Source organism: Micromys minutus (assembly GCF_963924665.1).
Source record: "Micromys minutus genome assembly, chromosome: 26".
Classification (NCBI taxonomy): Eukaryota; Metazoa; Chordata; class Mammalia; order Rodentia; family Muridae; genus Micromys; species Micromys minutus.
Genome location: NC_137961.1, coordinates 6,632,654 through 6,659,868, shown reverse-complemented (window position 1 = coordinate 6,659,868; position 27,215 = coordinate 6,632,654). Strand labels below are relative to the sequence as shown.

At 36.5% G+C, this 27,215-nt stretch overlaps 1 protein-coding gene across 1 annotated transcript in view; it reads right to left on the bottom strand.

The window, feature by feature from the left end:
* The window catches only part of SNTG1 (syntrophin gamma 1), a gene marked incomplete at both ends in the record, with an annotated part of 231,096 nt that overhangs the window by 148,311 nt on the left and 55,570 nt on the right, over window positions 1-27,215 (bottom strand). The window contains one exon of the mRNA XM_080938793.1: window positions 903-1,005. Coding sequence (XP_080794919.1) covers window positions 903-1,005 — 103 coding nt within the window. The remainder of the gene's footprint in view (window positions 1-902; window positions 1,006-27,215) is intronic.

Genomic DNA, 27,215 nt, shown 5'->3' with positions numbered 1-27,215 from the left:
CCTTGGGGCTCTCAGAGACTGACCCACCAACAAAGAACATACAGGAGCTAGATCTAGCCCTTCCCTCACTTATGTAGCAGATGAACAGCTTGGTCTTCATATGAATTCCGAAAAACTAGAGTAGGGGCTATCCCAAAAGATGTTGCCAGTACTTGTGATATATTCTCATAGCTAAGGCTGCCTTATCTGGCCACAGTGGGAGAAGATGGGCCTGTTCCACAGAGACTTATTATTTGATCGTGGGGGAATATCTGGGGGCACCCACCTGCTCAGAGAAAGGGCGGGGGATTGAGGGAAGGACTGTAAGAGGGAGTGATGGGGGCAATGAGAGGGATGTGAAGTAAATAAGTAAAATAAATAATTAAGTAAATTTGTCTCAATTATGGGGGGAAAATGTCAGTCTTAGAAACAAAGGATATCTTGTCCAAGAGCCAAGGCCTACGTTCCACTATGCATATACAACTACAGCAACAACAACAACAACACACACACAATCCACAGACATGCACACACAGAACTCATCAGAAACAAAACTTCTAAATAAATAGAATATGGACGAGCATAAATTTATCCCAAAAGTGATACAAATGGTTAGAAGCATATGGAACATGGTTAAAGGTTGTGTAAAATAAAAGTGCAAGGGGAGAGCAGAGCTGGAGAAAATTAGATGGCAGATTTCATAATCACTAGAAAGGAAGAGTTCCAATATTTTCAACATTAAAAAATTCAATTTGTAACTTTTAAGAGAAATGAATTGTGCTTGATTTGGTGTTTCTATGATGTATACATTTGTGGATTTTGCACTGTGCTCTAAGAAGAAAATACTAAGTACCGATTAGAAAGAAATAGGGAGAGGACGGGTGCAATGCAGTGAGTATTGTTTCCATTCTACAAATGCTTACACGCACAGTCTTCATTAAGTGGAAGTTTGAGGAAAGCGGGTGCTCTTTTTAAAAATGACACTGTCAGGGTCACTTCCTCCCCAGCATTCCGAAGAACCTGAACCTGGAAACAGAAAAGATGAACAGATTATGGCCATCATTACTTAGACAATTTTGTGTAATGATAAGCCCTGGGCATTATTGACTTTTCCCACATCTTGACTTTTCTCTTGTGGTCAGAAACACTTTGTGAAAGATAAAATGATAGCTCCCTAAGTAGTACTGTCATAAGCCCAACTCCCACCCTGCTTATGTCCCCATGGTTCAGTATGATAGGATACACTATGAAGCTCTCAGTCACATACACAGAACCATTCTTAAACTTTGGTTATCTTAGGCAGTGTTAGAGTTGAGAACAAGCTCTAAAGAATGGCAGGTGTTAAGCAGTGTTGGGGCCACTATATATTTTAATGTAATGACTGTTTATTGGGTGCATATTTATAGTGTTAAATTAATTCATCATTTCTGGTAAAAGGAAGATGATCTTGCAAAAAATATTTCTTATAAATTTGCATCAATTTGTTCAAACATTTAAAAACATTACCAAGTCTTGTTCTTTCCCTAAAAAGCTGAGAAAATAATAAATTTGGTATCATCAGTAATCCTTAACAGTTGAAATTATAGAATAGATAGGTATACTACTGCCAGCTAAAGCAGTTATGATTTCCTTGAAAATTAAAGAATAAAAATAATCAATGGAAAAGCAATCTAAGAAAGGAATTAAAGGAAGTTTAGATGTCTGAGACATATATGTTATGAGGTAGTTGTGGCAAATCAAATAAATCTAGGTATGATTATAAATGCTGATATAAACTACAGATAGAATTAACAATCTTTAAGAAGATATAGCTAAAGAAACACAAAAACATACATTGCTCATATGCTAAAGACCGTCTCAGTCCTGGGAATGTCTTATTGTTTTGAAAGTCCTTTCTTCCAGACATGGAGACTGTGCAACAACAGTCATCATGGTTCCTCATCCTGGCTTCCCAGACTTCCTGTCCTGAGGAAAATGCTTAGGATGATAAGCAAGGCCCACAATCCTCATCAATTCGTTATCCCACAGGAAGGACTGGCTGGAAATATTCAACTAAACCAGCCCTTTCCTAATTTGTGATGCCAGGAGGCTGATCAGGAAATCTCTTCCATCTTTTCAGGCTAAACAATCACAGAACCATTGGATTTCCAGTGAGAAAAGATCAACCAACCAGAACAGAACCTCACAAATGAACTAAGTAGTACATAGTCTAAAAAGACACATAGACAAAATGTATGTATTGAACAGTGAACTCCTTGCTTTAAACATGACAGAAAACTAACATAGAGTCATTGCTAACAATTAGCTGACATAAGAAGTTGACAAGGATGAAATAAAACACATGGAAGCCGCAAACGAACCATGTGAAAGTAGCAATGAACTAACAACAAGGTAAACCACCTACTAGAGCTCTGTGAAAACGATCATAAAATTATCTCAGAAATACCCAGCATGAAGTTACAATGGTATCAGATTCATTGAGATGCCACACTCTTGAGGCAAGGAAATGATAAATGATAAAACATTAAAACAGAATTCATAGAACACGAAGTATGATGACAAATAGAATTCTTTCTGGATCAAAGAATAGAGCAGTGCTAGAGAATCAGGAAAACTGAATCAGAAAAGATAAGAGACTCCATTGCAGGCAGGTCTATAAGTGACCATTCTGATATCTATTTTAGTATGTGAGATCCAAAATTATCTAAAGATAATGCATCTTGATCAACTGAAGTTTAATCTAGGAATACAACATTATCTAACATTAGAAAATTGTTAAAGTATGTTGAGGCACTGGACCACACCCAGACCTTGCTGGGTGGGTCTGCACGCAAGTGGTAGAGAGATAAGAGAGATAACATGAATTGTTATGTGCTTTGTGTTGAGGCAAAGCTGGAGAAGTGAAGGCAGTGGGGAACAGCCTGATGTGAGAGGCCTGTGCTATCTCTGAGTCTGTAGTGATGTCCAGATCCATGCTGCTGCTGAGGTCTACAGTCCGCCCCTGCAGCTGGTCGGTGTTGATATCTATGGTTTGTATTAGGACCAAAGGCTATCCAGATGCCTGTGGTCTGCGCTGTAGCCTGAAGCCATGTGGATGTTCAAGGGCCTTGCTGAGCTGGCTCTGCTCAAGGTAGTGCCAGGGATACCACTTTGACAAACGAGCATGTAATGGAGAGATAGGAAAATGGAGGATTTGAATGGTACATGCACAGAAGCCTGAAGTTGATAGAGAAGCAGGTCATGGCCCAGAGGTGCTTTTGAAATGTGTTTTTGTTGTTGTTGTTGTTTTGTTTTGTTTTGTTTTGTTTGTTTTGTGGGGTTTGTTGTTTTAGGTTTTGTTTTATTCTTCTTTTATAACCTTTAGTTTTATTGTTATTTTCCTTTGGGTTGGGAGATTACATAGGTAGGGAGCAGATAGATATAGAAGAACTTGGAAATGCGTGGGGTTCAGATGCATGATATAAAATTCCCAAAGACTCCAAGATTCAAACATTACATTAATTAAATAAAGAATCAGTACAATTAGCCATATTAAAAATGAACCTGACCCAGAACACATAGCACTCATGTTCTGCAGTACACATATGTGGTAGGTAATGAATAATGGCAGAAGCAGACTTCCTGGAATTGATACTTGTACCATGTAAACACTGATAAGTAGGATCGCCCTCTGTGAAGAAAGATGCAGAGCCAGAATCCCCCAGGCTTGGGAAAAACTAAACGAATATCTATGGTAATTACAAATTTGACTAAAGTAATTACCACAGCCACCATGTGGTTGTTAGGAATTGAACTCAGGACCTCTGGAAGAGCAGTCTGTGCTCTTAACCACTGAGCAATCTCTCCAGTCCACCTATGTTTCCAAGGAATAGCCTAAAACAAGTAAGTGAAAACAAACATGATTGATAGATGGACCTTACATGCTTTGGAGACCTGCAGAATATGGCACTTAAGATGTTAAACTCATAAGGAGGAGAAGAAGGAGGAGGACAAAGAAGAAGGAGGAGAAGGAGAAGGAGGAAGAAGAGGAGGAGCAAGAGGAGGAGGAGGTGGAAGAGAAGATTTTCCTTATTGACAAATCAACTAACTCCTGAAAGCACCCCAATCTCCTCCAAAAGAAGATGCAGGGCACAGAATAACCTCCACCCAGAGCTTGCTTCAAACATGGGAAAGCTAGTCATTTGGGTGTGGGGGACCCTACCTTTTACCTCAACAGCTGACTTCATACTGTTCAAGCTATGCACAAGCAGGACATGGAGGAACTGACTGCCCTGCTTTGCCTAAACAAGATAGGACAGTCTCCCAAATTTGGTTCCCCGTAGGAAAGTCTGTCGAATCTTCTGGGCCTAGTATCTGATGATTGATGTTACCCTCCTCTGACCATGGAAGAACCTAGGCTGCCTATATATCCAGGTTGCCAGTAAGTAATACATTCAGAATGAAATTCATCCTTCTCAGGTTACTGATAGGGCTTTGACTAAGCTAACGATAGCTTAGTTAGCTCCCTCCTTACCCCAATGTAAAAACCCCTCATGTTAGTTCAGGACACAGTTCATTAGATAAAGCTACTAGGTTTCTTATTTTAAAATAGTAAATAGGTTTGCCTTGCTCATGGGCTTCTTATTAAAGGATAAATTTGTTTCAGGTGTAACTTTCCACTAAAGGAACATGTTTTACAAAGACTGCACCCAGTAACCAACCACCTGTACCTCATAGTAAAGATTTGGATACAAAAGAAACAATGCTTATATAAGTCCTGGGGATACAAAAGCTTACAGTCTGAGGGTCTAGAAATGTTTTAGGATCTAAGAAGATATTTATGACATATAAATGCATTTTCTAATTTAAAATAAATAAATACAAGTTATAAAGGTTAGGGTAAACAAATGCTTAAATGGTAATGAGAATGATTTAAGGTATATAAAAATAAAAACTGATTCCAGTCTCTCTCCCCTTCTATGCTATTACTACCCGGAGAATGCTCAGAGTTGATAGAGCTGTGAGTGCCTATTACTGAGTCACAGGCTCAAGATCTGCCCTCTGCCTGACTGCTGCCCCTGGGTGAGCAGGTATGTCCGCGGAGATTAGGGCAAAGGAATGAGAGGGCAATGAGGTTGGAAGGGGAAGATCTGTAGGATCCACAAGAGACAGGACCCGAAGGACAGGGTCCCACTTCTGAGGCACAGCTGGGGAAGACACTGGAGAAATAACATCCAGGGAACTCAGAGGGAGAAGAGAGAGCAGCAGGCGGCCTGCCTGGCTTTTTGTTAGACTTTGCCCGTGGATTGTGTTAATGTTGAGATTCTCCAGAGGGAAAAAAAAAACTAATTCCATCGTTTTGGGTCAAATTTAAAGTGAGCTTTATTAACTTTTAAATACTTATTAGGAGATGGTCAGGAAAATCCCCTGGAATTTCCCAGTTGGAATGGCCCAAGCCATGTGTTGCAGGGATTTAGAAAGACAAATCTATAGGCTGTCATACTTTTCCATGAAGCCTTTTATTTGCCAAGAACCACAACTTTCTGCATTACAGGAAGTTACCAAGTCCCTGAGCTGGTGGGGACTACATGTTGATTTGGGGCATCATCTGTGGAGTTGTACCTCAGGTCAAATCCTATGATATTTGGTATGTGTTTATTTTAAATCTAATAATCATCCAATTACATCAATTGGTTTAGAGGCAGGTAACCATTTTGTCCCCTAGATCACAGAGGTTTCTTTTGACTTAGCATTTCAGTCTCTCTCAGGGGTGGGGAGTCAAGGGATGATGTACTCTCTTTTGTAGCTACTTCCAGCTGACATTAGGGAATTGTTGCCTGTCAGGAACCAAGAAGAATCCTCCAAATCCATTTTCTCCAGTCTCATGCCAAGCTCTATAACAAAACACCTGCCAGAAGTCTCCCTTTCCTTTCTGATATCACCCCCTAAGGATCTCAAACCTCTTCTCCAACTTTTCTTCCCTGAATTCATCCCATTATTTCAGCCTCCCACTCTAAGGTTACCTGCTGCTCTCAGGACAGTCCTGCCAGAAGACCAGGTAGGTTGCCTGCAGCTCTTTTCTTGCCATCTCTGCTTCTGAAAATCCAGTCCCCTAGTAAACTCTGTAGAAAAACAACTAAGACTGGCCTCCCAGAGGATGTAGCTTGCCTCTCTAGTTCCCGTTTGAATTTCCAATCTTTTTCATTTCTAGCACTCTCTCAATTTGCGTTTGCTTGTTTGCTTGTTTTTCATGGATTCTACTTCTCTTTTTAGGTCTTCAGCAGATATGTATGTCCTTGCACTGTTTGTCTTTTCCTGTATTTCTTTAAGGGCTCTAAAATTTCCTCTTCAAAGCATTCTATAGTAATTCAAATGTAAGAAATATTAATATACAAATTCAGTTTTACAGAAAGAGCTAGAAGAAAAGCTCCCACCTAAAGTGGTTAACGTCATAGTGAAAACACAAGAAATAAGTAATCTCAGACCACCAAAATCAAACGAAACAAAACACACACCAACATCACAAACAACATCAAAAAAAAAAACAAGAGTCCACAATCATTGGCAATTAGTATCTCTTAATATCACCAGTCTTGATTTCTCAGTAAAAAGACACAGACTAACAGAAGGGATTTGAAAATGGGACCAATAATTTTGCTGCATGTAAAAATCACACCTCAACATCAAAAATAGAATTAACTAAGGGAAAGAGTTGAAAAAAATGTCCCACACAACTGGACCTAAGAAACAAGTTTGTGTAGCCATCTTAATATCTAACAAAATTGACTTCAAATCCAAACAAATCAGAAGAGATAGGGAAGAATACTACATTCTCATCAATGAAAAACTCCACCAAAATCACACTTTAATTCTTAACATCTATGCCCCAACACAGAAGGGTACCCAAGTTCACAGTGGAAACACTATTACAGCTGAAATCATGCATTGAACCTCAGTCACTCATCTGTGAGACACTAATAACACACTGTCACCAGTAAACAGGTCAACTAGAAAGAAAAAAAAACACTGAGAAATGCAGCAGCTAACAGACTTTATAAATCTAGTGGTCCTAATAGATATTTAAGGAACATTTCACCTAAACCACAAAAGAATTCACATTCTTTTCTGAGCCTCATGGAGCTTTTCTCCACAACTGGTCACACACTTGAACACAAAGCAAGTCTCACCCAATACAAGGAAACTGAAATAACTCCTTGCAACCAATAAGACCACCAAGCTTTATCAGTGAGCAGCATACAAAAACAGAAATAACAGAAAGCTTACAACATTTTGGAAACTGAACACCTGTCTACTTGGAAATAAAAAAAAAAAAAAAAAAGAGTCACCACAGAAGTAATAAAGAAATTGAAGATTTTCTATAATTAAATGAAATTAAATACTCTGTACTCAAACAAAATTAGAGTCAAAGATGGGACATAACAGATAGTGAGGAAATCCAGTAACTCATAAGGATATTCTTTAAAAATTCATACCGCACCAAATTGGAAAAACCTAAAAGAAATGAATAACTTTCTTAATAGATACAACTTATCAAAGTTAAACAGACATAAAACCCTTAGTGAAGTACAGTCAAAAAATCTACTAGACTTTTAAAGAAGAGTTAACACCAAGATTCATTAAATTATTTCACAAAATACAAACAAAGGGAACATTGACCAACTTCTTTTATAAGGGCACCGATATTCTCATATCCAAACTACATCAGACCCATGAAAGAAAGAAAATTACAGAACTATTTCTTTATAAGAATAGATGCAAAAATACTCAATAAAATATTTACAAACTAGAAATACAAGAAGATCCTGAACCATGATCAAATAGTCATAAGTCTATAAATTCAGGTAGTGTTCATCATGTTAAAATCAACCAATGTTATCCACTATATAAATAGACTACAAAAATCCACATGACCATCTCATTTGATGCAGAAAAGGACAAAATCAACTGAACAAAGTTGATTTGAACTCACAGAGACTGGAACAGTCATCACATGTCTAATCCAGATCTGTACTTGCTCCTCTAAATATACATTACAGCTTTCAGTTTAGTTTTATGGAACTCCTGAATGTGTAAAGAGGTAGGTCTCTTATTACTTAAGGATCTTACTTATTAAGAGAGAGTAGGAGGAAGCCTTGCTACACAACTCAAGCTGTTCCCAAACCAGAAATCCTCTAGAGAGCCACTTGTAATCTAATGTTATGTGTGTATGCCACAATATCTGATTCTAAGATGTTTATTCAAGGAAGGGGTCTATAATAGCCACAGATGATTTTTCTTGTATGTTTAGTAACTCAAGCATAGCTGCTGCACTTCTATAGTTGGTGGGCAGTATATAGTTATGTTTAGAAAAATTGTAATGATAATGGGATTAAACATGGGATTCTATGCATAAGATAATACCAAAAAAAGTCAATGTGAGACCACTGAGAAACATAAGTTCTCCATTTGAATTGCTACAGCTTGGTGTATGGAGTAGTACTAACAAGGCTGGGAAAACATCTACACTGGACAAAGCAGTTAGAATGTCACAGCTCTACAGATGATCGCACTGTGTACTGTGTGCACTGACTTTCCTACAGATGATAGCACTGTCTATTGTGTGCACTGACTTACCTACAGATGATAGCATTCACTGTGTACTGTGTGCACTGACTTTCCTAAAGATGATAGCACTCACTGTGTACTGTGTGCACTGACTTTCCTACAGATGATAGCACTCACTGTGTACTGTGTGCACTGACTTTCCTACAGATGATAGCACTCACTGTCTACTGTGTGCACTGACTTACCTACAGATGATACCACTGTCTACTGTGTGTGCTGATTTACCTAGAGATGATAGCACATCTAATATGTGTAGTGACTTACCTTACTATTCCTGTGTTTTAACTTAAACACCAAGTGTGAAAGTGTAGGCATTTCCTGCCTAAACTAATTATCTTTAAAATAAGATGACATAGCTGTAGAAATGCCTATCTAATTAAACATAGAAGTTATAATATGTCAGAACTTACAAAGTTTGTTTTAAAGTTTTAGTTTAAATAAAATGGAAATATATAGTCAACTGTTTTATATTTTTGCAATTATTTATAGCTAAGAAGGAAGAATTGTTATTAAAACCAATAAATTTGAGTTCAAATAATGCCATATAACCTCTAATAAATATGACATAATAATTAAACTATTTTCCCATGTATGCAGTGGTCATTTACCTAACTAATACAAGAATATTGAAACAATCAATCACATTTATTATAATATATGAAGCCACTGATTAAAATGAATTTATCATTCTTAAAGAGATCATTAAAACAATATTAAACCTAGTAATATTTATAAAAATTATGCCTTTGTTGACTCTAGTGGGATATGTTGGCTAGCTCACATAACTATATAAACAATCTTATAGCATTTGATTAAATTTTAATATAATTTTTTTAAGGATCCATGCTGTCTTTAACTTTTTTCTTGTTATGTGCTCAACTTATAAGCTTAAGATCAGTTATGTAAATTCAAGTTTACAATTGAAAAATATATAATTTAAAGCAAAAACAGTTACTAACAGGTAAAGTTGAGTGTAAAAATTTCTTAGCCTAAAAATGATATTCTTAAAGAATAGATAGTTGCAGTATAATATTATTGCAATTTATTTTATCAAATAAGTAAAATGAGATTAACATTTATAAAATGTATGTAATATGAAAATGAGAGGATATTAGTAACAATATATGCAACAGTTTTATTTTATTTTTGATATTATAATATAGTTATATTATTTTCAACTTGACTGTGGCCCCTCCAAACCATCCCATTTACACCTCCTTGCGTTTATTCAAATCTCCCTGCTTTATCTTTCCTTATGGAAATATACTTAATAAACCAATATAATAAACCTTTTATACTGATGATTACACTCCATTTTCTGAGTAACAAGTTTTATTTGACTTGATTTGTTTTATTGAAAAGTCTTATATTCAATGCACTGCTTTATTTTTCAAATTTATTTAAAGGAGTATCATTGCAAAATGCAAATTGCCATTAAAGATAAAAAAAATTAGACCCTATGCCCTGTACTCCATTTCTGATCCACAACTCTGCCTGCTATGCATAGGCCTACTGGCACAAGAGACACCAGATAAAATACCTGCTCCAAGTTCATGTTCACCTACTCCCTTGAAAACAACAGCAGTAAACTGAACACTATACCCTGCGCTTCATCTACTGACCCACAACTTTAACTTTTTTCCCAGACGCCATGGAGGCACCAAAAACCCAAGGCCACAGGGTCACTGGAAACAGCAGAGACAAAATTAGTGCCCAAAACACCAGAGGCCACACATGCTACAAAAACCTCAACAAAGACATTCTACTGGATCTGAATGCTTGCTGGTAACCAGAATCCCAAGCAGTTCAGGTCAGAAGACTGGAAACAGAAACTAAAGGAAAAAAACATCCAAAATGCCGCCCATCTAACAAGGATAAACTAAGAAATCACCACCTAAACCTATAATAACTACAAAACTCAAATGGCCAGAGGCCAGCATATGAACCATAGCCAGGGAAATATAGCAGGATAAGAACCCAGGTATCCTACTACATCAAGTTCTGAATATTCTAACACACCTGAAGAAACAGAAAATTACCAAAATCTAATTTTATGAAGATGATAGAGGCCTTCAAAGAGGAAATAAATAACTTTCTTAAAAATATTGGAAAATGAAATTAAATAGGTGAAGGAAATGAATAAAACTGCTTAAGAGCTGAAAGTAGAAATAGACAAAATAAAGGAAACACAAATTGGGAGACTGCAAGAGAGAGAAAAGCTAGAGAAGAGAACAGAAACTACTGACTCAAGCATCATCAACAGACAGAAGAGAGAATTTCAAGCATAGACAATACAATAGAAGAAATTGATTTATCTGTCAAAGAAAATGTTAAATCTAAAAATTTCATGACACACATCATCCAGGAAATCTGGAACACTATGAAATGAAAAATTTAAGGGTAATAGAAATAGAAGAAGGAGAAAATTCCCAGCTCAAGGATCCACAAAATATTTTCAACAATATCATAGAGGAGATTTTTCCTAAATAACAACATGACTATAGGTTTATAAGAAGCTTATAAAATACCAAATAGATTGGGCCACAAACAAAAATCCTCCTACCACATAAATGTACAGAACAAAGAAAGAATATTAAAAGTTTCAAGGGAAAAAGTCCAAAGAGCAAATAAAGGTAGACCTTTTAAAATTACACATGAATTCTCAACAGAGACTTAAGAACATGAATATCCTTGGCAGGTATCTTGCAGTCTCTAAGCGACCAGAGATTTTTCATTTCCACTGAGTCAAGGAATAAAAGAAGAAAAAAATGAAATACTTTCTAGAATTCGGTCAAAATGAAGACACAGCATGCTCAAACTTATGGGACACAGTGAAAGCTTCACTAAGAAGGAAGTTCACAGCACTAAATGCCTTCATGAAGAAATTAGTGAATTTTCAGATTAACAATTTACCAGCACACCTGAAAGAACAAAAAATTAAATACATCCAAGAGATAGATGGCAGGAAAGAACTCAAGGGCTAAAATCAATAAATTAGAAACAAAAAGGACAATACAAGAAACCAATAGTCGATTCTTTAAGAAAATCATCGAAATAGACAAAACCTTAGCAAACTACTTAAACGGCAGAGAGAATATCTAAATTTTAAAAATCAGAAATGAAAATGCAGGCATAAGAACAGACTCAGAAAATCCAAAAATCATTACTTCAGTAACTTGTGTTCACCAACATTGGAAGATCTAAATGAAATGGATGATTTTCTTCATAGATACCACTTACCAAAGTTAAATCAGGATCAGAAAAACCATCTAAATAGCTTTATAACTGCTAAGGAAATAAAAACAGCTGGTGTCTATTTGGAATGCCTTAACAGGCTACTAGCTTCTTCCAACAAAATGCTGAGCGTCCTCAGATAATTTCCGAGTCCAGTAGCCAAGATTTGTCTGTGTTGCTATAGCTCGTCTACCTACTATATTCTCCAATATATTTGAAAAATACCTTGATTTATTTCACTTTTTGTTCTAGTACTATAAAAATTTCATCAAACTATTGTCATGTCACAGCAAGAAATCTGGGTTAAGTTGAATATGTGTTGCTGCCACAGAATAACTTACATTTGGCTCCAGAATTAGCTTTATATTACTCATGTTGAGGATGGAGTTGTATATTTGTGTTGAAAATAGAATAATGCTCCATTTATACTCCTGGCTTGGCTTGTTTCTGTTCACATATTTATATAGGATTGAGCCATTCTATTGCTTCATGGTGACATAAGAATCAAGCAGGCCACAAGTAAAGACGGTGACTAGAAACAGCTTTTACTGTATCTAAACATTCTATAGTGCACTCTGACACACACACACACACACACACACACACACACACACACACACACACACACCAGTATTCAGCTCATATATTCAAATTTGTTCATATGCTTGTTCATATACTTTAAATAAACATTCTTTAAAAAGTCGGTGAGAGAATTTATGGGTATAGCATCTGATACTAGTAATAGACACAGTCTCACAGAAACCCATGGTCCTTTTGCTTTTTAAATTTTTCTCTACCCTCTTTGGCAATGCTTCCTGAGCCTTAGTTGTAACAAATGTTTATAGATCCCTTAGGGTTTATGATGATTTAGTAAAATAATGGTTGTATATTCTCCTCTAATAACTGAGATTTCATTAGCACTGAGTAGTTAACTAGGATTTCAGTGCCCCAAACATGACTTTCCAAATAAATGTGAGATGTATAAGGATGATTACACCATTAAACATGCCACATTGGGTGGGAAAAAGCCCTTGAGGCTGCAACCTCACAAAAAGTACTGGAAAACTGAGTAAAGCTGAGAATGGGAACAGTCTTCTATTAAAGGAAAAGCATACCAATTGGTTGCCCGTGTATAACAGTCACGAAAAATTGCATACAAATAACATTATATGAGTCAACAGGGTATTTTTAGGAATATATATCTATGTGCAAATATGTATATGCATGAAATGGCACTATATTTAAAATGAGGTCATTAATTTGAAGGACACTAGGGAAGGGGAAGGATTTGGGAGAGGAAATTAAAGTAAGACATGTTATACTAAGACACAATTTCAAAAATGAAAAAGTCAATGAGCAAACTTTAGTACTTTGCTTTAAAAGTATATTTTATTTTAACTACAATTTCAAGGTGACAATTGTTTTCTATGTGCTTCCATATAGCTCTCTATGTATAGAGTTTAGCTCTCCAACATCACTTCACTGCCCTGTTATGAGAGACAGGTAATAAATAGCCCCTTAGAAACAAGTCAGAGAAAAGGAGAGAAATACTTCTATCTGTGTGGCGACCGCTGCCTTTCTATAAACCCATGTATATTTTCAATGAGGATTAATGATGATAAACTTTATATATTTCTAATTCTTGCAATGTGGCTAACATTCAAAAGCTGTGTGAAGGAGAGGACACAGCAGTACTGGAAGGATGTACTACCTTTCTGCTTTAACAACTCTGCAACTCCCTTAAGCTTCCTTTTCATATACTGCAGAAAAATCAAATATATACAGAAGGCCTTTGGGAAGTAAATTTCGCTTGGTTAACCCTCAAACTAGAGCCTCTCAGTCAGGGCCTCCTGCAGTGACTCTGTGAGTAAACGTAAAATAAGAACTCTTTTTTTAGTGGGCAGAGCTTGATGTAAGCAGACAACAGCCTATGGAACCCAGGAAGCATTTCCATCAGTGTCTCCAGAGTCCCCATGGGTCACACACCAACAAACAAGAGCTTGCATCTTCATACTAAAATGTAATCAAATGTTTAGTAGGTCCCTACGTCATTTAAAGTAGATCATTTTCTTAAGTGCATCCCAATCTCTCTTCAACGATTGGAAATATATTCAAAAATCAACGACTGAGCAAGAAAACCACATCACTGTTGGAAACTAGAAAGAAACAGCATTTTTAATTGGATAAAAATAATTATGGGTATTTTATTTTGTTTTGTTTATTGTAAATGGTTTTTGTTTGATGTTCTATTTTGCTTTGTTAGAATTAGTGTCTTGCTATGTGGCACAGGTTGATCCAAAAACTCAGAATCTTCTTAACTCTGCCTCCCAGATGCATAGATTTCAGAATTATGCCACCACTTCCAGCTTTGCCAAATATTTTTTTATGCAAAGAAATAGATACACAGCAGGCAAATAAGCAGCTCCTGTGTTATTTGCATATGTTAATAAAATCTGTAAAACTGAAGGTCTAGCACAGATGATAACGCTTGATTCAGTCACATGGTAGCTGTTAGGGAATATAATGCAATGATGAAGTATTTTGGCCGCCCAATAAAACTGCACCCCTTTGACATAATCCCATATAACAGATCTGCTGTAAAACAGGTTCATTGGGGATGAGAACCTGACAAAGGGATAGAGACAGTCAAGTGGACATATAGACAGGCAGAGAGACAGAGAGCAGAGTCTGAGGGCAGAGAGGAAGCAGACTGGAGGAGGGAGGGATTCTCATCCAGAAGTGAAGGGGGTCCTTTTACCCACAGCACACACCTGGTATACCTGATTGAGGCAGCCGGTCATGACATAAGCAGGGGTAGGTCCCTGAGAGCAGACCAGTGGAACTGTCTGAATACTAACTGTAGGCATACAAGTATTAACTGGCAAATCATGGCAGTAAAACCATAGTTAAAAAAGTGTATCATCTGTGATTTGTATAGTGGATATAAATAAGTTCTTAGAAAAGATAGAAACCAATGCTTGCATTATTTTTTGTGAATTCTTTGTAAGACTACCTCAAGCATATTGCACTGTCAAAATCTGAAAAGCAAGGCCAAACACTATCACACCCACATTAGATCTGCAGCCGCAGAATATGGATACTCAATATTTGTTTATGCGTGTTATCATAAAAATGTTCAGAATGAGGAAGTAAACATTTCAAATTTGCCTAGTCTGTTCTCACCTTATTATATTGCAATTCTGGACTGATATGTGAGTCATATCGATGATATTTAGAGTGCTGTTATTCTGCTATTCTAAGCACAGTGACACCATGGTACTGTGTACGGTATGGGTACCATGAGGTAGAACTGTGACAGCATAACCTGCCATCCCATTCTGCACAGGGAACCTTTATGGTCAGCTATGGGGAACAGTGAGATCTGTGACAGAAACACTTCAGAACAAGAGTGTCTCAAATACAGTGCCTTTCAATGAGATGGAAAAACTAGTTGGATTTGTAGTGTTTCACATCTGAAGCTGTATTAATTCTGTCACTCCATAACTATTTCTAACCATCGTAAATACTTTGTCATGCACATAAAATGTCAGACCCATGGTCCTTGTAAACACCGCTAAGATAGCTTGTAAACTGTACAAGATACATAGATCTCAGAAGATTCCCCAATAATGAATGAAAATTTGGAAGACATTTTGTAGCTCATGTAATAAAAGTGACTGAGTAGGTCTATATTCTGTCATTATTGACTGCCTTGTCACCTCAGCTTTCCCTCTCTTTAGTCTACTCTTCTGCAAATCCACTACTTTTTCAAGAAGGGGCCTCGGATTCACCTGGTTGCTAGGTGTTAAAGGGCAGGAAGCCTTAATGGCCTTTAACGTGTTTGTGCTACGGGATTAAGGCTCATCGTTCAAACACATCTGGAATCTCTCCAAACCATGTGCATCATTATTTTGCTATCCCCAAATCTCTATGCAGCAAACACACCACTGTCACCGTGTTGCACATAGACACACACATATAGAGTTGTAGTTATGCCTAAAGAAAAGTAAAACTATGACGTTTTCAGCAAAGTGGGTTGAACTTGCCATAAGCCATATTTGAATGATAAACACCAAATATTTTCTCTCATTTGTGAAAATATAGATTTTTGGGGGTGGGGTAGGGATGGAGGTTGGGAAGTATGTGTGTGTGTGTGTATGTGTGTGTGTGCGTGTGAGTGCCTGTTTGTATGGTATGTAGATCTAATTTGTGTCTTTTGCCTTCCTTGTCCTCTTAGACTAGCAAATACTTTGAATTATATTAAGAAGGGAGAGTATACATTCTTGCCTTAATCCTAATTTTAGCAGAAATGCTTTGATATTTCCATACTCGATAAATGTTAAAAATGTTTGTCACACATAGCTTTTATTAAATTGGTATATGTGTCTTAGTTTCTCCAAGGCTTTTATCATGAAGGGATATTGGAATTCATCAGAAACCCTAAACTGGCCCCAGAGAGATAATCCTGTGATTTTCCCATATATGCATATATGTGCTGAGTTGTTTGTTTTTATCTGACATGTTGAAACATCCTTGAAACTCTGGAATAAAGACAATTTTATCATGATCTTTCAAACTTAGTCTTAAGTTTCATTTACAAGCATTTACAGTTTCAGCATTCTAGTTCATCGAAGACAATGGTCCATAATTTTCTTTTATTGCAGTTTCTTCACATTTTTTATTTATTTTTTATTGAATATTTTATGTATTCACATTCAAATGTTTTCACCTTTCCCGGTTCCTCCCTCTCCTATTCACCTTCCTCCTGATTCTATGAGGATGCTCCCCCTCCCACCCACTCCCACCTCAACACCCTGGCATTCCTGTACACTAGGGAGTCAATACTTCACAGGATGAAGGGCCTCTCCTTCTATGGATGCCAGACAATGCCATATTCTGCTACAAATGTGGATGGAGCAATGAGTCCCACCATGTGTATTCTTTGGTTGGTGGCTTAATCCCTGGGAGCTCTGGGGCCTGGTTGGTTGATATTGTTCTTTGTATAGGGTTGCAAACCCTTTTGACACCTTAAAGTACTTTCTCTAACTTTGGGGTCTCCTTGATCAGTCCAGTGGTTGGCTGTGAGCATCTGTATTTGTCAGGCTCTGGCAATGCCTCTCAGACATAGATATCAGGCTCCCATCAGCAAGTACTAGGTGTATGCTGTGGATAAAAGGATCCCTGCTTCTGTTCTGGGTGAGAATCCCTCCCTCCCGCTTCTAGCAATAGTGACTGGGTTTGGTGACTGCATATGGGATGGATCCTCAGGTGGGGCAGTTTCTGAATGGCCTTTCCTTCAGTCTCTTTGTCCCTGTATTTCCTCCCATGAGTATTTTGTTCTCTATTCTACGAAGGACTGAAGTGTCCACATTTTGGTCTTCCTTCTTCTTGAGCTTCATATGGTCTGTAAATTACATCTTGGGTTGGAGTACTTCACAAGGTTTTATATAAGAAAAAAACTAGCTTGGTGTGGGTAAACCAGGAGGGAGGCAGTGTTTTAAATGCAAAGGAATGAATTAATAAATAAATTAATTAAATGAATAAATGAGGAATAATAGTTCAGTGGTGTTTCTTCCTTTTACATTTCACGCAATATGCTAGAACAATTATATTAGTTCTTTAGAAGATAGATTTCAAAGGTGATCATGTCTAGGCTTCAAGTTTTTATTTGGGGGATGTTTTAACTATCAATCATATATATATATACATATATATATATATGTATATATATATACATATATATATATGTTTAAATCATTCACATCACGCTGACTTAATCTAGACAAGTCATATACATAGAGAAATTTATCTACATAGTTATTATCCCTGGCTCTCACTGAGAGTGGGAACTCTTTACACTATATCAATACCGCCTTCAATGACTCTGTTTCTCCTCTTGTGAACTATATGGTTTCCTAGTTTGCCTCTCCATTACAGTAGATAGTCCATCACCCACTTCTAACATCTGTCACCAAATTCTCACCAGTTGTTTCTTGGAGATTCTAACAGACATGCATATCCATCATCTACAGTCTTGAATCCTGCAGTGTTTCTTGTGTATATATATATATATATATATATATATATATATATATATATATATATATAGATATAGATATAGACATAGACATAGACATAGACATAGACATAGACATAGACATAGACATAGACATAGACATAGACATAGACATAGACATAGACATAGACATAGATATAGACATAGACATAGACATAGACATAGATATAGATTATATATATATATATATATATATATATATATATATATACATATATATAATGTTTATTCTTGTCTGTACTTAGGTCTGCATTCATGTTGTCCTAAGACAATAGACGAAGGCATCAGATCCCTTTTAACTGGAGTTATGGATGGTTATGAACCACCATGTGGGTTTTGGAAATTGAACTAGGGTCCTCTGAAGAGCAGCCGATGCATTTACATTCTAATTTCTCTGCTATGTATTTTTGAGGTATATCCAATCAATGAACTGAAGGTTGATATATCTGTTTCAAAGGAACCTATTCACCTCTAATCATGACTAGGTACCAGATTAAATTTCTACCTGTTCAAAAGCATTTGACAGTAGGCAAATATGATAGAATTGTTTTTAATTAAGTTTAAGGTCCCAAATCAAAACGGGTTGTATCTGTGGGCCAGGTGAGACATGCAATAACTTTCTGAGTTATGCTGTGTTGAAAGGTTTGAAATGAAAGTTATAAAAACCAGTTACAATCAGTATTATAATTTACTATATTCCTAACTTGAGTAGCTCTATCCTCACTTTGGTAACATTTTCCTGTTCCATAAATGTCACAATAATGATGTTTTTATGTTTAATCTTTCCTCATCTAATTTGTTATCCTAATAAGCATTCACTGGACTGCTAAAATAATAAACAGCAGCAATCATTAAGAGCACAGAGAAACTTGAAATACAGATAAACAACTGTAATTATGAGATTCTAATCAGTAGGTGTCAGTTTGGGGATTTCACGTGAGAAGATTTTGTCTTGGAAAAATCTCAGTGGTATTGTGAGAAACAGTAGGAGTGACCACACCTGTAAGGACACTTGAGCAGACTGTGCAAGAGAGCTCAAAAAAAAAAAAAACAAAAAAACAAAAAAACAAAATAAAAAAAAAAAAAAAAACAAAAACAAAAAAACCAAACCAAACCAAAACAAAACAAAACAAAAAAAACAAAAACAAAAAAACAAAAACAAAACAAAACAAAACAAACAAACAAAAAAAAAAAAAAAAACAAAGACAGGCAGGTGCTCAGGAGACAATGAAACAGCCTATGCAGAGAGTTATCACAAAATCAAAACAAACTTCATGCCTTATAACCAAATTTTGTGCAGTAAATGGGTAATGGGACTGACTACTCAGTAAAGTAAAAACAGAAAAACAAACAAAGCCAGAAATGTCCACACAGGTGGGAAACAAGCAGAAAAACACACACTGAGAGAACCCACTAAACATTTTGCAAATACAAAGCATTTTTCTGTGAGTTCATCTGTTTTGTAGAAGTTGCAAACACTTCCTGCCATTTGTGATGAAGGAGAGTCATTCCAGGAGAAAAGATGGACAATGACAAGGCTCCTTCACCAAAGAACAACCAGAAACCCAGGGATGTTTGTTTCAACTGCATTATCAATACAGAGATTATATTTTAAGAACAAGCCCCAATTTTGTTGCTCCAAATGACATGTCCTTAAGTGTGTACTCTTCATGTCCTATGTGTGTACTCTGCATGTCCTAAGTGTGCACTCTGCATGTCCTAAGTGTGCACTCTTCATGTCCTATGTGTGCACTCTGCATGTCCTAAGTGTGCACTCTGCATGTCCTATGTGTGCACTCTTCATGTCATATGTGTGCACTCTGAATGTCCTACGTGTGCACTCTGCATGTCCTAAGTGTGCACTCTGCTTGCAGTTCTGCCAGTTTCACCCATGTTTCCAGTATGTACCAGCTGCATATCCCTAAGTAACTGATTGCATCTTTGAAATGGTGGTGAGAAACACATCAGCTTAACAGACCTGAGAAAAGTATGTATTTGGGACCAGGAAGAAGCCTGGAGACCTGATACATACTTCCTATCCACTGAAGAAATGACTGTTTAATGGTGAGAGAGATAACCATGGAACTGAGACAGGACGGTGAGTGACAGTAACCTTGCTGTCAGGTCTCTGGGTGTACACCAATCAATGGAGAATGCAACAATTTTGCCTTCCATTTTTTAATTTTTTTTTATTTGGAGGCAATCCACGGTTCAGCAGAGGTGTGCATCGGCCTTTTTAGAGTATTAAGGTAGAACCTGTTTAACTGTCCAGTATCTCAGGGCTTTGATTCGTATGCTTTGTTCCTTGAGTCCAGGTGAAGAAGAACTCCTGATCCTCTTCAGCAAGCTGGCTGGCACTTGCTCATGGTGTTGCAGAAAGCCTAGGAAGAAAGGCTCTCTGTCTGTCCCCATCAATCCTGCTTTCCCATAGGCTAATTTTGATATTGCTGACTCAACTTTCCCCTCTTCTATCCAAACTATGTTGAGACTTTGTTATGGTTTAAATATAAAATCTATCCCATCTGCCCCTGTGTTTGAAAACTGAGCTCCCATCAGATCTTTATTTTGGAAGATTGTGAGTCCCCAGCAACTGGAGCCGCACTGGATAAAGTGAAGAGGTGAGGAAGGGTCTTGAGGTTTCTTCCTGTCCTTTCTGCTTCCAGACAATGGGCATCCTGTTACCAGTTCCTTCATGATCCTCCCACCATGCCTTCCCAGCCACGATGGACTGTCCATTTCTTACTCAAACTGCTATGTTCTGAGAATGTCATCCAAGATTATTACTATTTACATCATACTTAACCTATTAACCAAAATGAATCTCCGTTCCCCTCAAATGATTCATGTCAGATATTTGGTTACAGCAATAATTAGTATGAATCACTTGCTTTAGTCCATTTTGAAATTTTAATTGTATAATTTGAGAGTCCAATGTAATTCTTTTTTATATGAATACTTAGTTTTCCAAGACTTATTTGCTGAAATTGCTTTTCAGACTTGAACTGTCAAGGAAAATAATGTTCTTTTCCATTTTCTGAAGACTCCCATCAGCAATCTCACCACATCAACACCAGCACTGTTTCCACTAAATGTATAATAAATTATGAATTTGGAAAAATGTAGCACTCCAAATTTTGTACTGTTTCTGACTGTTTTAACAATGTGAAGTTTCTTGGGACAAAAGAGATTGTGGCCATGCTGTGCAGACTGATTCACTGTTGTGGGTTATGGTTCCACCTCAGTGGCAGCAATTTCAGGACACTGTTCCTTTATGTTCTGTTGATGTTAGATATAATTGCTGCATAATTCATCCACATGAAACTCTAAAATCTTGCTGCTATATACATTTAATAATGAATATTTAGAAGTTATACACGCTCACTTGGTAAAAAGCAAATACTACTTATCGAAATCTGTCCAAACTTGGAACATGCAACACATTTCTACTGCTCAGTGCTAATTTTAATACTCAAATATAGTTTACTTCCTATAAGGGTAGTATTCTCATGGAACTAATCAAAAATACTTGGCTGACTGGCTGGTGAGATGTGGAAAGCGCATGTTGCAGAAGTATGGAGGGGAACAGAGCTTAGATTCCCATCACTCATGTTGGAGGTAGGTAAATGTGTCAGTGTCCATTGATTTCAGCACACAAAACTGGATGTAAGAAGCCCCCAAGCAACTGGTTAGGTAGAGAAGCTCCTTTAACAAGCTGTGGGATCAACTCAGAGACTCTGTCTGAAAAAGTGCCATGAAGATCAATTTAGAAACACCCATAATGTCAGATTAAAGCCACCACATTAACACATACTCAAACAGATGCACACCACATGCATGTTTCCCAAACACATGCAAACATACAACACACAGAGACACATATCTAAAAATGAGAGAACATTTTAATATTTGGCTTTCTCTTGAAAATATTTCATCATTTTGTTAAGAAATTTGTTTTTGAAATATACTTTATGGTTGTATTTGAAAAACGTACTATGCCAGATAAAAATATAAATCAACCAATTAACACTTTATTTAGTTACTGATTTATCCCATTTTCTCAGCACCTCTTGAAATTCCAATGAACAAAAGAACAATTCTCTCAGGTTCTGCTGTAGTTTTCCCAGGGACTTAAATAAACACAAGTGGAAAAATTTTTTAAATATTAATAGTTTCATCTTTAGTTATGAAGGTGATACAAGCTTCCTACATGATGCTTTGGGATAAATGTAATGAATAACCAAAAATTATAAATTATACATATCTAAACATAGGAACTACAGATTTGTGAAAACTTGTTCATTTATTTTCATTATATAAACGTATTATATAACTGTTCACAAAAGATTTGCTACTTATTTAAAGATTACTTAATCATTACTGAATGGATAAATGGAAGCTTGCCTGCTCTAAACTGTTATTGAGTTCAAGATTCCTGGGACTTACATTTTGAATTTCAGGAAATCTCCAAAAATAGCAATCATAAAATTACAATGAGTGTGCACTTCTTTGCTTCTGTCCACTTGCAACAAGCTAAAGTTCCCTGAGAATAGAGAACCATACAGAAGAGCCTACATGGGCGCTGGCACATATCCATGCATAGTTTCTTTGCTGCAGATTAATGTGGGTTGTGCCGTCCTTGGGCTGGTGGTCCTAGGAGGTATGAGAAAGGAAGCTAAAGGGGATCTTGAGGGCAAGCCAGCAAGCAGGGTGGTTGGATAGACTGGTTCTTGCTTCCAGGTTCCTGTTTAGGTTTCATCCTCACATCCCCCTGAGCTGCGGATTCTAAGATGAAATAAATCCTTTCCTCCCAAAGTTGCTGTTTGTCCCTCTCTTATCACAGATCAAAAGACAAGCTATAACAATAATTTCAAATACTGGTCAAATTTCAACACATTTCTTTGAGATTAGAAAATTTACTATATTATGTTTCATTTCAAAGGTCAGTGAAACAATTCAAAATCTTTCCACTACTGTTCATTAGCTAGCCTGTGTGAACACAAATAGTAGTTTAAACACACACACACACACACACACACACACACACACACAAATACAAATCCCTTAATAAAAGTGTGTCTGTCAAGAGGTCACATGCTTTAATTTCTTAGCAGTATCTCATATTATTAATGCTTACTTAATCATTGAATTAATTTGTGAGGTTGTAATTTCCAATGCAATGCTATTATGGATAAAAGCAGTTGTATGTATACTTTTGTGTGGCCATGATATTTAATTTTCTTATTATATAACAAAATTATGGTTCCTTTCAAGTGTGTGTGTGTGTGTGTGTGTGTGTGTGTGTGCGCGCGCGCACGCACGCGCAAAGTTAAACAAAATAAACTAAGAATCACCCAGGTAATGAGTGTTAAATGTAGGACAATGTTGTGTTTGGAAAGCTATAGTTTATGTTGAGTGCAGAGGAGAGCTTCATGAAGTGAGCTAAATTCAATTCCCTGGTCTGGTAATTATTAAGTCTTTTTCTTTTCAATAATTTATTAAGACAAAGAGTGTTATTTTATTTACCATTTATTGTACCAGAAAAACTTAAATCACTGGAAAATTAAAATGGTCTTTAAATAGTATTGAAAAATCAAAAAGGAAAACGAGTAAAAAAATGTTTTGAAAAATTTATAAATCATTAATATTCCCAAAGAGTGACTGAGAAATGGGGCATATTATTCCCATTGATCCTCCAGGGCATTAAAATATTAATAAAGACATACCATGAATAAGTCTGAGTTCAGTCTTGAGAATGTGCAGGAAGAAATCCATTTACAGAGCTCACACAAGGAGAACTAGAGGGTCTAAAATGCCATTTTCAGCAAAATAACTGAACCAATAAATAGCAAAATGAAAATAAGGAAATTCTAAATGCTCTGTTTCTCTGGTGAATTGACCGGAATTTATGTAGGACTTAAACAAATACTCCTCAGCTTTTTCTGGAAAACACACACAAAGGAACGAGTTCCCATTTACTCTATTGTACATTTACTATTCCTCCAAATTAATAAAGTTTTGTACAAAGACTAAGAGAAATATTCCCAAAGGATGTGGATACCATGTTCTTCCTAAAGACTATGGCTACCATGCTCTTCCACAAAATACATGCTAACCAAATTAAAAAATGAATGTAATTTTACAACCCACAAGATATGAATTATTCTTATAAGAAAACTTCAACTCTTAAAAAATAGTCAATATAGCCACTTCATCAAAACCAAAGAAAATAAATCATACATGTAGCATCTCAATCAGTGAAGAAAGGACCTTTAAAAGATTCAGCGTACACCAATGTTGAAAGCTTTGTGTACATTAATGGCATGAAACCATCCAAAGGGAGAAAATGTCATCTTAAGAGGTTTTAAATTTTATTTTTAATATTACAAACTTCACTATGATGGGGATGCCTCAGTTCTTCTTAGAAGGGAGAACAAAACACTCTCAGGAGAAAATGCAAGGTCAAACAGAGGAAAAAGAATTGAAGAAAAGATCATTCAGAAGCTGCCTCACCCGAGGATCCACCAAATATGCAGCCACCAAATCCAAGCACTATAGCTGATGACAAGAAGTACTTACTGGAAGGAACCAGATAGAGATGCCTCTTCAGGAATTATGTCAGAGGTACATAAATACAGATGAGCATGCCTGCAGTCAGACTGAACACAGGGACCCCAGTGAAGGTGCTAAAGAAAGGACCTAAGGAGCTGAAAGGGTCTGCAACCTCATGGGAAGAACAACATTATCAACCAACTAAACCCTCCAAAACTTCCATGGTCTAAAACATCAACCTCTGAGCACACGTTGAGCGAGCTATTGATCCAGTTGTATATGTAGCTGAGAAAAGGCTTTTGGTCCAGGAAGGGCATATTTTCCCAATGTAGGGAAATGCCAAGGCAATGGGATGGAGAGGGTGATTAAGAGGAAGTGCACCTTTGTGAAGGCAAATGGAGAGGAAGGGAGGTATGGGAGCAGGCTGGGAGAAAGAAATAACATCTCATATGTAAATACAGAATATCTAATAAAAATATGAGAAAAAAGAAACTTCACTGTGAATATCAGGATGAATAGAAGGGTATAAATTGTTTTTAACATCTACCCAAAATGAATGAAAGCTTTGGTGGTACACTGACTACAAAATAAATGCCAAAAGATTGATATTGTAATAATCCACAAATAATCCACAAAGAGAATATGAAAATCCTGGCACATTTGACACCCATACCCATAAATAAATAGTTGCTTGCTTATTTATATAGAAACAATTAAGTTTTGGAAGAAGAAAACATTACCTTTCAAAATGCTATGGAAAAAATTAAATGTGCCAGTCTTCTTCCAACAAGACAGGCACAGGATTGTCTACAAGACACAGCAACTCTGATGATAGAACACAGATAGCTCCGCTGATCAGTCACCCTTGTTTCTCCATTAAAGGACTCAGTGTTGGGCCATTCAGTTTGATAAAGTTTCCATCAAACTCAAAACAGTCATTTTGTAATATCAAAAAGAAATTTTAAAGTTTATACATTGTACTAGCTAGTTTATATGACACATTCTAGAATTATTTTAGAGGAGGAAACCTCAATTCAGAAAATGTGAGCAGCAGAGTGGCCCTTGGGCAACCCCTTGATGCATTTTCTTCATTGATGATTGCCACGCGGATGCCATACGCTGTGGGCAACACCAATCCATGGGTTAGTATGTGATATACAAAAGCAAGAAAAGTAAGGCATGAGGAGCAAGCCCATGAGCAACATTCCTCCGTAGCTTCTGCTTCATGATACTTATTGACTTCCTTCCATGACTTCCTTCAAGATGCACTGCGATGTAGAATTGCAAGCAGGATGAAGCCTTCCCTCCAACTATCCTACTCCTGAGCATATGTCCAAAGAACTCTCCCATCTCCTGCAGAGATACTTGTTCTACCTTGTTCATTGCAGCTTTATCCATAATAGACAGAATTTGGAAACACCTTAGATGTCCCATCAATAGATAAATTAATCAAGAAACTATGATATATTTGCACAGTAAAATGTTGTTCAAATGAACCCCCCCCAAAAAAAAACAAATATGGTATGTATTCTTTTAAGGCTTCAATAGGCAGTCTACAATCTGAATAATATCTAAAGGTTAGATATAGAGTAAGGAACTAGTAGGGAAGATCTCCCAAGGAAGAGGAAGTAGGTTATATAGTTAGAAAAAATAGGAGGAGATTAAAAAAAAACATAGAATTAAACAAAGATGGGGAGAAAAGAAGGTGGTAAAGGGGGACATATGAAGGGATAGCTAACAGTAAAGGTCATTTGAGATGCCATAAAGAAATATATATAAAAAAATCCAAATGAAGTCACGAAATAGCAAGAAAGACAAAGTCCCAAGTTAAACATCCAGTCAGGAATAAGATATACTAATTGAGTTGTTGATCAAATGGCCACATAGAAACCCCCAAACTAATCAGGCTACTGCCAGGACTATTATGGTAAGACCCTATAGTTGAAGATAATACAGATCTCATTGAACACAAATATAAATGAAGCTGGCGCCCCAGCAGAGCCTTCCTCCTACTAACTAGTCTTAATGTTCATTGCTGTTTTGTCTCTGTTTCGGTGTCTTTTTATTTGCTCATATTATCTTTAGAAATAAAAGGAGAAGGTGTGGAGATAAAAGAGTGGGATAATGGGAAGAAAATAAGGGAAGGAGAACTTTGAACAGAATATCTTGTATGAGCATAACCTTATTTCAATAGAAATAAAAAAATAAAAAGCCAAAAAATCTAGTATACAAATAGAACTTTTAAAAATCATCAAACAAAATATAAATTGGGAAAATAAATATATTAAGATATGCTGGAAACCTTTTATAACTAAGGGCTTATAAACCAAAATGGCAATGAGGTATCAGGATATAAATGTAATTCTAACTATGAAAAACAGCAACAATATAGGGGAGGAAAAAACAGAACAACAAGAAACCTGATAACTCCAGATGCTGGCAAGAATATGACTGTAGCCACAAAACTCATCATTGAGAAGTGCTTAAAATTGCATGGACAGTTTGAGTAACAATAAAGCATTTTTTTATAGAACTAAAAACAGTCTAACCACCATTTAGCAACTATTCTACATTGTTGATTTCAACCTATGTATCCACATTAAAAAGCTGTATAGAAATATCTATTGAGTACTACTCAGCTATTAGAAACAATGACTTTATGAAATTCCTAAGAAAATTGATGCATCTAGAGAATACCATCCTGAGTCAGGTAACCCAGTCACAAAAGAACAGACATAATATGCAGTCACTGATAATTGGATACTAACCCCAG